The 3,060-nt window shown below is 36.7% G+C and overlaps 1 protein-coding gene across 4 annotated transcripts in view; it reads left to right on the top strand.

The window, feature by feature from the left end:
* LOC107648225 (type I inositol polyphosphate 5-phosphatase 8) overlaps positions 1 to 2,668 on the top strand; it is a 4,853-nt gene extending 2,185 nt beyond the window's left edge. For all 4 annotated transcript variants that reach the window (XM_016352190.2, XM_016352188.2, XM_021104325.1 and 1 more), the window contains 5 exons: positions 306 to 585; positions 673 to 851; positions 944 to 1,052; positions 1,145 to 1,293; positions 2,067 to 2,668. In XM_016352190.2, the coding sequence (XP_016207676.1) occupies positions 306 to 585; positions 673 to 851; positions 944 to 1,052; positions 1,145 to 1,293; positions 2,067 to 2,370 (1,021 nt within the window). In that variant the 3' untranslated portion in view covers positions 2,371 to 2,668. The remainder of the gene's footprint in view (positions 1 to 305; positions 586 to 672; positions 852 to 943; positions 1,053 to 1,144; positions 1,294 to 2,066) is intronic.

The following is a 3,060-nucleotide window of genomic DNA, read 5'->3' as shown; positions in this document are numbered from 1 at the left end:
CATTTTTCTCAACCTTAAATTTATAATTTATTATTATTATTATTAGGTTCTAATATTTATGAATATTTTTAAAGCGTTCTTAAATAAGTGTTAAAAGAAATTCAAAATGCAAGAAAAAACTTTTTTACTTAATTTAATACCCTTGAAATGATGGTTTGAAGTCCCTGTCTGTTCTTAAATAAGCGGCTTAACCCTAAAGCTCACATGTCAGACTCAGAACTACCTGTTACTTTCACCTTTTACTTTTTAACCTCGCGCTTCTTACTTTGGGGTAAAATAGTAAAAGTGTAAGTGTATGTGAATAGGTTCCAAGAAATAGTGCCGCTAAACGCAGGGAACGTGCTTGGGCCAGAGGACAGTGGGCCAGCAGCGAAGTGGCTAAGGCTTATGAGGAACGCATTAAACCCAAACATTGAAGAAGAAAAAGGAGGCGTTAAGCAGCAGCAACGGTATTACCTTGCAGCAAGCAGGCAAATGGTTGGAATCTTCTTGTGCGTTTGGGTGCGTGCAGATCTTTACTGCCACGTCACCAATATTAGGGCCTCTTGCGTTGGCACTGGCATTATGGGCTACCTTGGCAATAAGGTCCATCACTTTCACTTTCGCACACTCTCAAACTTATGAAATATGAATTATCATTTCTTATCGTTTGGTAAATGGTTACACTAACAGGGCTCAATATCAATTAGCATGAGACTGTACCACACCACGTTCTGCTTCGTCTGCACCCACTTGGCCTCTGGAGAGAAAGACGGCGACGAAATGCGAAGAAACTTGCACGTCTCGGAAATCTTGAAGCGAACTAAGTTTTCGAGTTCCTTCGAGGCTCCTGAAACCATACTTCAACACCAGTATGTGTTAATGTTATATATTTCCACGTCCTACTGCCTAATATTTGAATTCTTTTTAATCCATGTATGTATGTATGTATTTATATTTGTAGTAATATCATATGGCTTGGAGATTTGAATTATCGGCTTGTAGCTGGCTACGATGATACACATGAGCTTCTCAAGAAGAATGATTGGCAGGCACTACTAGAAATGGATCAGGTAATTAATTTCATTAATTAAAGTGTAGTATATATGTACTAAGTACTATCATATGATGATCTTATTTTGTTTTTGTTTATTGCGATTGGCAGCTAAGAATAGAGCAGAAAGCAGGTAGAGTATTTAAAGGTTGGAATGAAGGGGGAATATACTTTGCACCTACATACAAATACTTAGCCAATTCGGACCACTATGTTGCCCAAACTTCCAAGTCCAAGGAAAAAAGACGCACTCCTGCTTGGTAACATTTCAATCTCAATTCGCTTCTTTATCTAATCTAACCTAATTTTTAGCATTTCTGTTTTGCACATACATGTCGCATGAAACCATAACAAGATGATGATTAATTGTTTGTCCTCATCATATGCATTATTGTTGCCACTTGTTAAAAATAATATGCTATGTGATGCCACTGGTCAGATGACACTTTCCCCGGTTTACAACTTGAAACAAACATTATTATACAAATTCACATAGTTAATAAAATGCCATTTGCCTTTTGTTTAGTAACTAGAAATCGATTCCATTTGAAAATGGCCAAGTCGTGACGTGATGTATAAATTATTTGCTTCCTGAATTAGTCAACCGCCAGAAAATAATCATCATCATGTGAATGTTATTGCGATCAGAGATGGCTAGTTTAGTTATAAATAATCAATGTAGTTAATGATGGAGGCAAGGGAACCATATATTAATTATGAAGAAAAATAAATAAACAGGTGACGGGTATTATTATTGACCAATGACAATTTTTTTAAGGTCCTTTATTTTTTCGCTTATTATAATAAGTAATAAACTAAGTCGTCACGCTAGCCAACAACCTTTCATGGTTTATGATAAGCTTCTTGCTCACGTTAACGAGGCCAAGTTGCTTCTTAGTTTATTCAGTGTCTTGTATTCAATTTTTTTGGCTACACATTAGAGCAAGAATAACATATACATTACGTTATAATTATTTATATGCACTAGCTGTTATTTTTGAATTATTGTGGCTCAAGTAATTGTTGTTCACAGGTGCGATCGAATACTGTGGAAAGGGGAAAGGTTGAAGCAGCTATGGTATGTTCGTGGAGAATCCAAATTCTCTGACCACAGACCAGTGTATTCGATGTTCTTCGCTCAAGTTGATTTGAGGGGCAAAAATGGCATTACTCCTCCTCCTCCCTCTAATGCTGTCACCATTACACGATCATGTTCCTCAAAACCATTGGTAAACGCTGGGCTACCATCGTCTTGCGCCGCGAAAGTGCAGGCAGAAGAGCAGCTCTTGATGCTAACGAGGACACAGAGTTGCATGGACACTGTACAAAGTTTGTGAGTCCACCATGTAGGGCACTAAGAATTTTGGAGGGTTGGAATTCTTTTTTTTTTTTTTTTTCATATGGCAAGAGATTCTTATTGGAATTTTGGCCATCGAGTTTGGAGACTAGATTCGATGAGGGTTGAGGAAGAATAGAATCTTAACTGCCTTGAAACACCGCGACCTCCTCTGTAAATTAGGAGATATGGTGTTGCTTTGCTAATTTTGATGAGGAAGAGAAAATGTGTTGATAAATATTTGTAAATCTGGAATGTGATATAGTAAGAATGATATTTATTTGATATCATTTTGTATAGATGTTCCTTTGTTTTTTCTTATCAACATAATTCATTGATTAGGAATTGCTTTAATTTGTTTAGCAGCGTTATATAGAAACATCTATATAAATGTCATTGGTCTTTTTCTTACTTAACAATCATTTGAACCAATGATTCAAGATGTACAACAAATTTTGATAACAGAAACAGTTCTTCTGTTAATTAAGTTAATAGTCAATTTTGTCCCCAAAAGTGTCCTTAATCTCCATTTTCGTCTCCGAAAGTCAAAATTAATCAAAAACGTCATCGAAAGATACATGTGTTGATCACGTTCGTCCTTCCGTCTTCTCGGTTGATGAGATGGCAAACAGCCATTTACGTGGCCCGTTAACTGCCAAGGTGGCCAACACCAGGCTGTAGCATGTTGTTG

This window comes from Arachis ipaensis, chromosome B06, assembly GCF_000816755.2.
Source record: "Arachis ipaensis cultivar K30076 chromosome B06, Araip1.1, whole genome shotgun sequence".
Classification (NCBI taxonomy): Eukaryota; Viridiplantae; Streptophyta; class Magnoliopsida; order Fabales; family Fabaceae; genus Arachis; species Arachis ipaensis.
This window is presented reverse-complemented; position numbering and strand designations above follow the sequence as displayed.